Raw genomic sequence first — 13,331 nt, 5'->3', positions numbered from 1 at the left:
GGCTTAAATAATACTTGAATATTGTGCTCTTGGACCAAATGTGTGTGTCCGTCATGTCTGAGTGTTGCGTATTTGTGCATTTGTCAACAAAAACACAAAGAATGCTGAAATTATTTTTGTATTGTATCGTATCATAGCTGTACAATAATAGGGGTATTTTGCGGAATATGTAGTTTAAAAGCCATTACATTCTGTACATTTCATATAAAAAGTATTTTTGTTGTTGTTGTTTACAGTGTTTTGAGTTTTAGTATGCAAAAATTACACAGTCCAATTTCCACAATCCAGAATATCTAAAAAAAAAAAAAAAAAAAAATCTTATCTGAAATTGTGCATCATTAATATACTTCAGTATACATAGTTACAGTTACTGTATTCAGTACAGGACCATAAATGGGACTGTACAAATTATGATCTTGAATTGTAATTTAGGTGAAGAGGATTTTCAATCAGGATGTACTGCATTCCATAGCATTTAATGCAATAGCTGAATCATATGACTGAATGTTGAGTCTGTAAGCAGGAGACTGTTATTAAACTAAACATTGCGGTCATTTTTCCCTTCATTGCCTTTTTTTTTTTTTTTTTTTTTTTTTTAATGCAAAAAAGTAAATTATAATCCATCACTCTTGAGCTTGTTCTTATCACATTATGGAAAATAAATTAATCCATTTTAAAGATTACAGATTAAAAGATGAGCTCTCTAGTCGTTATCCTATTGATTAAGACTCCTGATTCCTATGCGTAAAAATCATGAATAAACATTATTTGTATTTGCTTACCTAATGTGTCACTGCAGCTGTGACCTGTGTGTGTGCATCTGTCAACCTACCAGAAAATGTGTTTGTGTGTATGTGTTACTGTAGTTCTAACTATGTTATGTTTGCCTCAGTAGAAATACAGTAGTTTGTGTATATGTACAGCTCTTACTGTGGATGCTACTGTGTGTATGTTTGTGTATCTCTGTTTGTGTGTTCATCACTGCAGTCCGCACAGTGTGCTTGTGTCAGTCCTTTTTGTTGTTTGTCTCTGCCATCCTCTTCTTAATCTGAGGTTCAACACTGCGAGCAAATTTTGCCATGCGTTGCACACAAAAGGAAGAGAGACGCAGCCAGCCTGGAAAAAAGATACACAGAGCAATATGCTGGGGAAAAAAAGAGAAAATGGTAAGTTATACATTTCATTACAAATTCAGATTCACAAATTGTTTTTCTGAATCTAGGCATGACTAACTCAGCTACTAGTAAATTCACACACAACCTTGTTTGTTGTGTATCAACACACATTTGTTTTTATGTGTATGTTTAGGCTTTGTAAACAGGGTTCCAATAGTAAATGGAAAACATAGAAATATTAGGGAATTGTATAATTTCCTGTCATGGAAATGATGATAAACCTCTGTCAAAATGTTCTATAATATAGATTATTTTGTCCTTTTTGTTTAGTTCTAAAATATTGTATTTTTATTTTTTTGAGAAATTGCACAACATGAAACAATGCATTGTAAGTGCAGTTTTCTTTTTTCATTATAGTAAACCAAAGAAACTCAATTTACTTCAATGAAAAATAAAAATAGGCAAAGCGAAAAAAAAAAAGTAATGTATATAAAGATGCCATAAAATAAAATGCCTATAAATACTGCCAAAAAAAATATCGGCAAAAAATTGTTCTTTGTGAGTGCAATACAATTATTTATAATAATCCTTAACCAGTAATCACGAATGACTGAAAAAATCATGGAAATTCATTGGTCAGAAAGTGTGGGAACCTTGTGAATAACAACTTTAAACTGTACATTTATATATTGTTGAAGTGTGTATTGAGGGTAAAAACGTAATGCACAAACAGTCACCCTAAATTTTACAAAAGGTGAGAGTGTAGAGGTTACCTGCAGCGCATGAGTTATACATCCGCTTGTAAATGTTGTGTAACCCACAGTGTTCAGTGCATCTCTAGCGAACGAAGCAGCACTTTTTATTAAAGGATTCACAGGTACGTTATGAGTCATATTAGTGGAGACCATAAACGGGGCTACACACTGAGAAAAGAAAGAGGAAGTCAAGGTTTTGCAAGCAATGTACATGATGTTTACTAGTACTGGACTTACTTGAATAGTGATTCCTTGTGATCTATATTCTGCATTCAGACAGCGAGAGAAATATGTCACAAATATCTACATGTAAGAAAGGAGGAACAGACACGAGTCACTTTTGTGAGTGTGATATTTTAGGGGGTGATCTGTCATCTGCTCTCCCTCATGTAATTTCAGACCCCTAAACTGCTATTTTTTTCTGTGGAACACACAAGTAAAAAAACATTAAAGAATATTTATGCCACTCTTTCCAATACAATGATAGTTCATAGTGACCTGTCAAGCTTTAAAACACAAAACACCATGAAAGTAGTCCAAATGACTCATGTGCTATATTTCAAGTCTTCTGAGCCATACAATAAATTTCGATCTGTTCTTTACACGAAGTAATTTTTGCATCCACATCAAGATTCAAAAATGGTACATTGATGTCAATGACACCAAAAACGCCATTGGTTCTCGCATATGTAGTACATGCGTGATTGCAGATTAGATGCAAGATTCAGTGCAGGGGAAGATTATGAGTGAACAACTATCATATGTCTTGAGAAAACTGGGAATATTGCGCGCAAGTCATATGGACTACTTTTTTGGAGCTCGACAGATTCTGGTGACTATGAACAGTCGTTGAATGAAACCATTTTTACTTTTGTGTTCCACAGAAAAATAAACCACATAGGGGTTTGAAGCGACACAAGGTTGAGTAAATAGAAAATACTGTCTTTATTCACTCTCCCCTGTGGTGCTCCAAACCCCTCCACTATTCCTTAATTTACATATACAAGTATTTGACATTTTGTTTGTGTGTATAATAAAGTTGTACCTTAGTGGCAGAATACACTGTCAGCATTGGCTGGGGTTGAGAGGCTGCCTCTGATGATATGTTTATAATGAGACCTTTTCCCCTTGGAGTAAACAAACAAGTCCTCATAAACACGATGTTCTTCATTTAACAGATATTATCAGAACCAGCTGCGTGTTTACCTTTCAACCATGCCTGGCAAAATGAGTCTGCTCATCTGCAAAACGGCAACATTATCATCAAAATCATTGTTGTCTTGCCTAGCTCTCTTTATCATCAGAATCGCATATGAACTTAACATACCTCTGAACATTTAAAAATGCTATGTATGTAATATAAGCATGTGCCAACTCAAAACATCCATGACAGAACAGATCACATTTAAACAGGTTGGTATACTGTCTTACCTGAGTGACAGACAGTATGTTACAATTTATCACCTGTGTGATTCTCTGGAGAGAAAAGAAAGTACTAAATATAATACAAATTCGCATGGATACAATAACAAAAGAGTAGAAAGTGTGGAGCTGTGTGGTGTATTAAAGTTCAGACCTGTTCGGGGTCAGGAGCATCCAGGAAGTTTGCCAGAACTCCCATATAGTTCATACCTACATTGTTCACTATGGAGAAAAAAGAATGAATAAATACGTGGGCTTTCAGAGAGAATGCGTTTTTGTGTCCGTTTAAAAAAAATGTTTTTTTTTCATTCATGCACTAGACGGATGTCTTGGACTGTTGCGCCTAAACCAACTGTTGCGTTGTTGTTTTATTCAGCTTTTAAAGCTACAATGTGTAACTTTTTCAATATTAAAATACTTTCTATCCCAACTTGATATACAGAGACAACTATAAGGTATTCAAAGATAAAAACAAATTGAAAAATGTAAACGTTATGTTTCTGTAGTGCTATAAAATTGCTCTGTTTGATCAGCCCATCCAGCTAGACAAAGCAACAACAATTCAACCAATAGTAGATTATGTGCAGGAGTTTGGGTGGGACTATGTGTTTGGTCGATCAATAGCAGACGGTGGGGACTATTCGGGAAAGCTGTATTAAAAACGTTTATTTTTGTGACTCCGTTTGATGGCACTAGTGGTGCAGAAATTACACACTTCATCTTAAAAATGTTTTTCGAGACCCCTATAATTCTGTGTGCTCCTAATTCAGCAACTTTGTTTCACTAAGATTACTCAACAGGAAGCTTCAGTGAAGTGCTGAAAGCATAACTGTAAAAATCCAAACACACCCACTGAAAATTATACACTCAGGTTCACCTACTCTCACTTTGAATACCTTATAGTTGTGTCTGTATATTAAAGGTGCATTCAGTAATTTGGGGCTAATTTAAAAAGCTTTACACATTAACGAATAAATTGTGTTTTGTGTAGAGTGATCTGAATGGTGTACACTCACATGAGATGAAGACTGTACTCATAATAGTTTTCTATAAAGTGTTTTTGTTATACATGGTGCGGGTCTCCCCTTTCAATGTGTTTCGCTCTGTTGAAATGACATGACCCGCGGTGTTTCACTAAACGTCGAAGATGCGAATCCTTGCACTAATTGGCTGCCGCCTATGTAGATATGCTTGGCGGTGTTGTTTGGTGATGCGAAGAGCGAAAAGAACACAATGAACATACTTAACGTGCTTTAGCAGCGGAGACAACGGGAGATTCAGTAGCTGTACTGCTGAAGAAGCTAAAAAGTTCTGAAGCAAGGAGACAGAAAGATCAGCAAAAGCAAAAAACTAGAGTAAACATCGGTATGGCATACACAAGGTGGAAAGAGTGGTGATGCCAAAGTTGCTTCTTTTTTGTTGGACAGGTAAGGAATTATTAATTGTTTAGACCACTCTCTAAAATACTATCAGTAGAATTTACAGAAAACTCAAAACTTTTTAAAATACGTGTGTAGTCAACATATGTTCATAATGGACAGTTTTTCAGCAGTGTTTACAAACGCAATTGGAAAGCAACATGTCATTTTCTTTTCTTTGTTATCGCAGCTATAGTAAGGGGAATCCATCTACCTCCACCTCTATGAAATGGCATACGACTTCATTCGTTTAGTGTAAAGTAGCTCGGCACAACGATTGTTGTGGATTTTGTGTAAACCATGATTTTTGTTGCTTGGAAACAAAACAAGTTCGTCAAATACAGTATTCGTGGACATGCTAAATTTCAACACTGCAACTCCCTCAGCACTCTCTACCGACTTTGCTTTCACCCACACTGCTCGCCTGACTGGACAGGATGGGGGAACTAGTTTGCTCATTTCCAACACCTTGAAATTCACTCCTCTCTCATCTCTCTGCAAAAACACATATTTTGAAAATTATGCTAATTCTACCAATCATCCAGCTAAAATTCACTTTTTGATCATCTATCGTCCTACAAGTCAACTTCATCGAAGAGCTAGACATGCTGCTGTCCTCTTTCCCTGAGGACGGCTCTCTGCTGTTGGTCCTTGGGGACTTCAACATCCACTTGGACAAACTTCCTAGCTTCTGGCCTTATATGACCTCACAAGAATGTGCACCCCTGCAACAAACAGAGCAGGAAAACAACTACATTTTTTGCTCACCCGTAACTGTATCACTAATAATACCACAAATACACCTTGCTTTACCTTAACTTCCTGCGTTGACATTGTCTGTCCTCTCACCTCGAGGGCAACACGTGAATCCAGCCCCTGGCGCTCTGAAGCGCTTTGTGACCACCGAACTAAGCTCAGGGCTGCGGAGAGGACATGGCACCAATAGAAAGACCAAGCTGACCTAAGCTCTCCTCTCCTATTTTTCCTCTAGTGTTACTCCTGCCAAGGTTACCTATTACCAGAATAAGATCAGTAACGCTTCATAATTCTGCTAGCTGTTTTCATCTTTCTCTTCTCTGACTGATGATGATGACTGCCACTTTTTCACTGACAAGGTAGTGACCATCAGCAGGCCTTTCAGTATACCACACACCTGCAACTGTTCACTACCTATATCCTATCCTCTGTTCTGCTCATTCTCTTCTCTCTCAGAGACTAATGTTTCTAAAGTTCTTCTTTCCAACCATCCTACAACCTGTCCTCTTGAGCCTATTCCATCTTCTGCAAGCAGTCCCCCCCCCGCTCACAAAAACAATGCATAACGAACACTACAGTCTGGTCTCTCTCCTACCTTTCCTATCAAAAATTCTTCAGAGTGTAGTGTTTAACCAGTTGTCTGCTTTTCTTTCACAGATCAAACTACTCAACAGACATCAATCCCATTTTATAAAGGATATCCAACAGAGACTGCTCTACTGTCAATAGCTGAAACTCTGTGACTGGCAAGAAGTCACATCAGCAAGCCACTGGGGTTTTTCAGGGTTCAGTCCTTGCATCCCTTCTCTTCTCGATCTGCGCAACATCACTCAGTCCAATCATAAAGGCACATGGATTCTCTTATCACTGCTACTCAGATGATACGCAGCTCCACTGGATGTTACAGCCTGATGACCCCCCCATCTCTGCCTGCCATTCAGAGATCTCAGCATGGATGAAGGAATGGCACCTTCAGGTCAATTTTGCGAAGACAGAACTCCTAGTTATCCCAGCCAACCCATTTGTTATCCACAACCTCACTATTCATCTTGGTTCAACAATACCATCAACAACAAAGACAGTCAGGAACTTGAGAGTGGTGTTTGATGACCAGCTAAACTTCACCGCCCACATCTCGTCAAACATCCAATCATCTAGGTTTGTGCTTTACAACATGAGGAACATTAGACTCTTCCTGTCTAAATATGCTACTCAGCTCGTGGTCCATGCTCTTATCATCTCAAGACTTGACTACTGCAGTGCTTTGTTGGCCGGCTTCCCCACTAGCATGATTAAGCCACTCCAGATAGTCCAGAACATGGCAGCCAGCAACGATGTCACACCCCTCTTGATCTCACTCCACTGGCTACCTGTAGCTATCCGCATCAAATTTAAGGCTTTGACTTTGGCCTTCAGGACAGAAAATGGAACAGCACCCCCTTACTTCAACTCACTTATCCAGGTCTATGTACCCTTTCGCTCTCTGTCGCCTGGTGGTTCCATCGTAACAAATAACAAAGTTACTCTCCAGATCATTCACTTTTTTTGTTCCTCAGTGGTGGAATGCTCTTCCAACCTCCACCTGATTATTTAAGACCATCTCATCATTCAAGAAACAGCTGAAGACATATCCCTTCCATGAGCACTAAACCAGTCCACAAGCATAAGGCACTTCTTATTTAACTAAAAAATGTATTTCTCTGTCTGTTGTCCTACTCTAGCTATTGGAACTTTGCAGTGTGATACTGCAGATATTGTTGGCTTTTGTATGACACATTGCTTAAGTTCCTGATTTGTAAGTTGCTTTTCATACAGGCATCTGCTTATTGATTTAATGAAAATGAAAGATTTGATTAGGGCTTGAATGAAGTATAAAAAATGTATCTCTAAGGGACTAGAGAGGTTTTATAAGGTGTGTATTAAGGGTGCATTTGAGTTTTTGAAAAATATTCTACATGAAGAATGGTTTATGCATGAGAATGTTGCAGAAATGTATTTTTGTTACTTGGCTAATTAAGGCTTGTCAGAATTCAATTCATTATGTTATTCTTTTACTCATTCTAAATATCTTACCCAAAATTCCAATCTCCAGGCCCTCTAGCTGCTGTACAATAGCTGAATAGATGGGATGGCCCTCTGTAAAGTCTGTCTGAATTACACGAGTCTTCCGCTTGTACTGAGACTCTAGAACAAACACATCCAGAATTATGCACAGATCAAAACAGATCTGTGTTCTGTCTAAACAAGAACTTTTTTCAGAGAAAACTGGTTTGACTAGACAAATGCAAGATTTACATAGGACTGTTCTTTCTGCATTATAACTGCAAATAAGGTTCATTACACTATAATTTAAAACAGGATTTAAAATTTTACACTTCAGAACATATGATTAAGGTACAGTAATACACAAAAATGTTTCTCTGTTCTGATGAAAGTTTTCACTCCTTGAAGGACTAAATTTTTTTAAATCACTTCCACATTTTGTAACTCACCTATTTCCTTGGCAACATGGCGGAGCTTGTCATCTGAGCGACTGATCAGAACAATGTCTAAGCCTCGTTTGGCAAGCTGAAATATAAATACACACACAAACAAACATCACAACTCTATTTAAAGCCACTTTCTGGTTGGACAATTCTGTGTCTGTATATGGAGAAAATTGTAAATACAGTGAGTTTAGGCATCCTTTTTATTTATTGTTCAGCTTACAAGGTGCACACAAAAATAAAAAGTCTGTCATCATTTAGGCCACATCCACACTAATCCATTTAAGTTTGAAACCTCCATTTTCAGTTATCTAACATCATAGTTTTCAAGAGTATGCAGTTATAGTGGCCTGGGTAGCTCAGCAAGTAAAGACGCTGACTACCACACCTGGAGTCACAAGTTCAAATCCAGGGCATCACGTTGGGTTAACCTCCTCGTGGTCACTATAATGTGGTTCTCACTCTCAGTAGGGTGGGTGGATGCCACGGAGAATAGCGTGAGCCTCCACACACGCTACGTCTCCACAGTAATGCGCTCAACAAGGCACATGATTAGATGCACGGATTGATGGTCTCAGATGCGGAGGCAACTGAGATTCGTCCTCCGCCACCACAAGGACCTAGAGCGCATTGGGAATTGGGCATGCAAAATTGAAAGGAAAAAAAAAAAAAGTATGCAGTTATGGAGTCTCTGTTTTCACAGTAGCAAAATCAATGCAAAATTTTCAAACAAATTTTTTTAGTGTGGGTTTGGCCTTACCTTCATGTTGTTCCAAACCCATATGACCTTTTTATCTGTGGAACACAAAAGGAGACATTAGACAAAATGTTAGAGACTGACAGCCTCCATCACCACTCACTTTCATAGTATGGAAAAAAAGAGGCTGTCAGTCACTAACATTCTGCCTAACATCATTTGAGTTCCAAGGAAGAAAGAAAGTCATACAGATTTGGAACAACATGAGGGTGAATACAATAAATGATTAAAGAATTTTAATTTTTGTGTAAACAATTCATTTAAGTGTTATTAACTAAAGGTGAGAGTCAATCATAGAAGCACAGACTTTAACGGTACTATACTCACTACAGATGAAACCATGGCGCACTACAGGAAATTATTTAGATGCACCCTCTCTCCCTTATTCTCTATCTGTCCCTCTCTCTTGTGTTATTTGTCATATGACATATCTGCAGGAGTGTGGGGTTCTCCAACATAACACTTTGTTTGATGGATGTCCTCTCATTCAACACACTTACCTTCCTTTTCCTTTGCTAAGAAAAAGAACAACGCACCATGGCGGCCAAAAGCCAGCCTGGATTTAAATCTGATAAAACACTTAATCACATCCATGCAGATTTTGGGAAACGGAAATGACTGGTGTGTCTGGATCCTCTAAGATATCTTTGTAATGAATTCCAGACTACTTGATGGTAATTTGCCAATATTGTCAAACCCTGCACTATTATTGCATTTTAATGAGAAATGCAGAGCAAAATTGACACTTCTTGACTTAAAGCAAAGGTTAAGGCCCTTTTAGGGCCCCAAAAGCAGTCAAATATAGCAAATGGCTTAGAGAAACTGCATTAATGCATCTCAAGATATGGTTCATTAAAAACTATAGAGATCTGGGGCCGTATGTATAAAGCTACTTACAGTAAAATTTACTTTAAAGTGTATCAAAATTCTAAGAATGACGTCATTTTACTCTTATTGCTAGACTTTAAAATAAGTTTGATTCATAAAGGTTCATAAATGTTCAGACTTAGTCTCAGCTCCTAAATTATTTAAGAGTGCTGAAGATGTATCCTAACCAAGTTAAGAGTAGCACGATGACTGTGTTGTTGAAACCATGCACTCACCAACAAAGAAAGAATGTATTGGACTTGTATGATAAAATATGGGCAAATGTGATTCGTAGCTGAGCCAACAAGTGAAATCCATTAACATATTTTTTTTATTGCATCACATTTTTTTAATTGAATACACTGAAACTCATTATTGTTGATTAAGCTTTTGAAAAAAATATGGGCTACATGCCTAAGCTTTCAGAAGACTGTTTTACTTTTAGAAAAACCTAAATACCACTAAAATTATAAAAATGAAATGATCAATGATGAAAATCATCAGCAGTTCATTTAATTATGATTAGTTGGATATCTTTGCTCTGGCATGGAGATCCTCCATCAGTGGCATCACTTTATAGTAGTGAAAACATGTTTCTATGGGAAAAAAGATATTTGAAAATTGTTTTGTGTGGGGTATCAGTTGCTCTGACAGATTACCTCTGCTGTTTAATGCACTTGAGAGATGTTCAACCCCATTCAGCACATAACTTGGATTTTACAAATGCATTTTATTTTTATTTGTAAATATTATAAACTCAAATTCATGTTTTTATTTCAAAATATGTTGAAACAAATTTATTCCCATGCTTTTTTTTTTTTTTTTTTTTTTTTTTTTTTTGCTTTAACGGTTATTCCACCTCAAAATTTACCTTTAATTATGTGTTTCCATATAAGTTGAGCAACAACCTTCCTTTGTATTTTCTTTGGTGGGGGTTCTGTATTATCTGGATATTTTATGCTTTTAATCTTTTTAAAAGCAGGTTTATAAATAAATAACAAATAGTGGTTCCCTGTCTACCAATCACTTTGGGCGATTTAAGAAAGTGTGTTCATAGAATGTTAGGTCTTCCATAGCAACACGGTCAACACTTACACTACCTTAAAATTTCCTTAAACTTGCTCTTAGCAGTTTTGTGAACAGGTTTTAATCAGAAACTCTTAGCTAGGAACTCTTTGGAGAACTTAAAAATCTTTGTAAATACAGGCACTGTTGTGAGAAATGTAGTATCAAAACAGATGCTATTACACTAAATCAATCTTTCCAAATACTGTAAGAGAATTTGAATTCACTGACCTCTTTAGCATATGCTTTGCCAATCCCTGATGTCGCTCCAGTAACAACTGTGAAAGACAAACTACAGTTTAGCAAAATCTGTTTATTTTAAATCTCAGTCTTCTTCAATCATACAAACATCACTATTAAAATCATTCACTTCAATAATTATCTTTCAGTAGTTTCCAAGGTTTGGTGCCAACCGTGCCATTTGATTAGGTCTGATACATTTACATATTTCAAGAAATACGTTAAACAAGGCAATGATTATTGTTGTGTTGTTGGCCATGCTGATGCCCATAGCAGAATGAATGCTGCATTTAACAGAACTCAACACCCCTGCAGGAAAAAAAAAAAAAAAAAAACACAGCAAAGCAGGACACCAGTACATGTTTTGGACACTAGATGTTGGTGTGTCGACCCACCAGGCTGCTAAACCGCAAACATCTGTCTCTCTGGTCTACCATCGAAAATAAGGTTCTGCTGGTTAAAAGCAAGGTTTTACTACTTCACCAGCTGGACCAGCATTAGAAATTAAAACCAGTACTAAGCAGTATAAACTGGCCTGGACCACAATGGAATTCATGCTGGTCACAGTTGTTTTTATCAACAGTGGCAAAAATATCAGTCACCATCATCCAAGTTCAGTTAACACAGATATGTGACAAAACCTGATGGGTCTCAACACATTCCTGGACTGGTAGTTAGATCTTGCGTCTCCTCTGCCTTTAGAGCAATACATACAGCATACAAGATTTACATGTGTAAATTAGTTTAGCAAATTCAAATAGCACAAAGGAATAATTTACCTAGAACACAGCACAATTTTTTACAAATTTAGTTTCCAAAAACTATACAAATGTTGTAATACAGAGTTTGTCCATTAAATCTAAAAGTTTATAGACGTTTTACTTTTTAGATCACAGTGAAAGAACTTGTAGGCTAGATGATGAACAGTCACTAACAGTCGAGACTGTTTGTTCCTGCTCATGTACTGCATGAATCCTTAAACAACTGAAGTGATAATTAGTCAGTAATGACGAATACTGCTACAACGCAGCTTTCTGGAAGTAAGTGATTTCTGACTTACCGGCCCACTTCCCATATGTCCTCAAGTCCGTTTGCCAGATTTCAGAGATCACGTACACTTTGAATCCATGCCAACATTGCCAAGACCACCTCAGCAGGTAATACAGCACAGTGACGGAGCCGATGCAGCACAACACCGATGAAGACCAGCTGCACTCTGCAATTTCACCCATGTTACTTCTTTAACTAGGTGTTTCTGTCACACATACACAATAGAAATGAACTTCTTCTGGTATGCTCCAAAGTCTGAGGTTGAAAAATACCCTCCACTGTCCACACACACACACTTAATAATATTCATGCTCCTCCTATCGTGCCCTGAGGACTTTCTATCATTGGTCAGTAGTATAGAATAGAACATTAGATCAACGAAAGCCTAACTCCGCCTCGAAACACAAATTGTTCGTGTTTACAGGTGAGAGGTCGTTTATTGTCGCTATGTACTCTCCACGACTGTTTGTTCATTGTCTGTATCATGTTGTCTGAACATGACTCGATAAATGTATGTCATGTGCTTTCGATATCCCGCCCTCTCATTCATGCTCTAAAAACTTTAGAATTTCCGAATAACACCCTGAACGCTACATTTCTGTACAAAACAGATACAAAAAAAGCCATGAACCATCCTTGATTGTAGTCTTACTCAATCATAAAAATACATAAATAAACTTCAAAAGAGCTCCGTGTGTTTTCGGCTGATTGGTGTATCTGATCATTTGTAAATGTTGACGAGTGTTTACACAGGAACCACCCAGAGTGACATAATGTATATGGGCCATTCTATGTATATGGGAATTGGTGCCAACTGCGGTCCCACAATAAAAAGTGAATTCTGATATTAGATAAGTCATAAGAATATGTTATGATCTATTAAAACCCAAGACATTAAGATAATAATAGGCTAAAGGTATAAAAAAAAAAAAAAAAAAAAAAAAAATTTGTTTATACAGTACTATTAGTAGGTGACTGTCCCAAACTCTCACCCTTAAATTTCCTACATATCAAAATAATACTTAATATGTTTTAAGTGTTGTTTTTTAAAACATCTTTTTTTTTTTAAATTTCTTTTGAAGTTAAAATAAATTATTTATATTCTATTAATGAATTTATTTATTTTTGGAATGCCCAATTCCCAATGCGCTCTAAATCCTCGTGGTGGCGTAGTGACTCGCCTCAATCTGGGTGGCAGCGGACGAATCTCAGTTGCCTCCATAACTGAGACAGTCAATCCGCGTATTTTATCACGTTGCTTGTTGAGAGCCTTACCGTGGAGACATATCACATGTGGAGGACCAGGCTATTCCCCATGGCATCCACGCACAACTCACCACGTGCCACACCGAGAGCAAGAACCACACATTATAGCAACCACAAGGAGGTTACCCCATGTG

At 37.3% G+C, this 13,331-nt stretch overlaps 2 protein-coding genes across 2 annotated transcripts; one reads left to right on the top strand and one right to left on the bottom strand.

The window, feature by feature from the left end:
• Positions 1 to 102: 102 nt before the first annotated feature.
• LOC127429747 (very-long-chain 3-oxoacyl-CoA reductase-like) lies at positions 103 to 12,389 on the bottom strand. Its single transcript, XM_051678888.1, has 11 exons — positions 11,942 to 12,389; positions 10,873 to 10,919; positions 7,959 to 8,034; positions 7,540 to 7,650; positions 3,447 to 3,514; positions 3,302 to 3,346; positions 3,077 to 3,111; positions 2,916 to 2,997; positions 2,108 to 2,173; positions 1,889 to 2,038; positions 103 to 1,144 (listed from the first exon to the last, which is right to left on the bottom strand). Exons 1-11 carry the CDS (start codon positions 12,111 to 12,113, stop codon positions 1,007 to 1,009), a joined length of 990 nt encoding a protein of 329 aa, XP_051534848.1. The 5' UTR covers positions 12,114 to 12,389; the 3' UTR covers positions 103 to 1,006.
• Positions 1,113 to 7,533, top strand: LOC127429836 (uncharacterized). Its single transcript, XM_051679110.1, has 2 exons — positions 1,113 to 1,166; positions 6,124 to 7,533. The coding sequence occupies exon 2, from the start codon at positions 6,365 to 6,367 to the stop codon at positions 7,058 to 7,060; it is 696 nt and encodes a 231-aa protein (XP_051535070.1). The 5' UTR covers positions 1,113 to 1,166; positions 6,124 to 6,364; the 3' UTR covers positions 7,061 to 7,533.
• Positions 12,390 to 13,331: the final 942 nt, after the last annotated feature.

This window comes from Myxocyprinus asiaticus, chromosome 3 (assembly GCF_019703515.2).
Source record: "Myxocyprinus asiaticus isolate MX2 ecotype Aquarium Trade chromosome 3, UBuf_Myxa_2, whole genome shotgun sequence".
Taxonomy (NCBI): domain Eukaryota; kingdom Metazoa; phylum Chordata; class Actinopteri; order Cypriniformes; family Catostomidae; genus Myxocyprinus; species Myxocyprinus asiaticus.
Note: the sequence above shows the minus strand (reverse complement) of the source record. Positions and strands in the feature narration are given on the sequence as shown.